This window comes from Nestor notabilis, unplaced genomic scaffold (genome assembly GCF_000696875.1).
Source record: "Nestor notabilis isolate BGI_N333 unplaced genomic scaffold, ASM69687v1 scaffold18562, whole genome shotgun sequence".
Lineage (NCBI taxonomy): Eukaryota > Metazoa > Chordata > Aves > Psittaciformes > Psittacidae > Nestor > Nestor notabilis.
Genome location: NW_009919893.1, coordinates 1 through 348, shown reverse-complemented (window position 1 = coordinate 348; position 348 = coordinate 1). Strand labels below are relative to the sequence as shown.

At 62.9% G+C, this 348-nt stretch overlaps 1 protein-coding gene across 1 annotated transcript in view; it reads left to right on the top strand.

Moving 5' to 3' along the window:
- DES (desmin) overlaps positions 1 to 338 on the top strand; it is a gene marked incomplete at its 5' end in the record, with an annotated part of 4,627 nt that extends 4,289 nt beyond the window's left edge. The window contains 2 exons of the mRNA XM_010010447.1: positions 95 to 177; positions 297 to 338. Coding sequence (XP_010008749.1) covers positions 95 to 177; positions 297 to 338 — 125 coding nt within the window. The remainder of the gene's footprint in view (positions 1 to 94; positions 178 to 296) is intronic.
- Positions 339 to 348: the final 10 nt, after the last annotated feature.

Sequence of the window (348 nt, the reverse complement as noted above, 5' to 3'; positions counted from 1 at the left end):
GCTCCTGAAGCCCCCCCAGTCGTCCCAGCTCCTCTGCTGTGCCCACATGCCCCATGTCCCCATGGTCCCATCCCCTGTGTCCTTCTGCCCACAGAGACCAGTCCAGAGCAGCGTGCCTCAGAGGTGCACACCAAAAAGACCGTGATGATTAAAACCATCGAAACCCGTGATGGGGAGGTGAGCACAGGGGGTGGCAGGGAGGCGGGGGGGGGTTGGCCTGAGCGCAGCGCCTGTCCCGATGCTTGGGGCTTCGGTGCTGGCATGCCATGGTCTTTCACTGTGCCTCTCTCCTGCAGGTGGTGAGTGAGGCGACCCAGCAACAGCACGAAGTGCTGTAGAGGAGGCTGC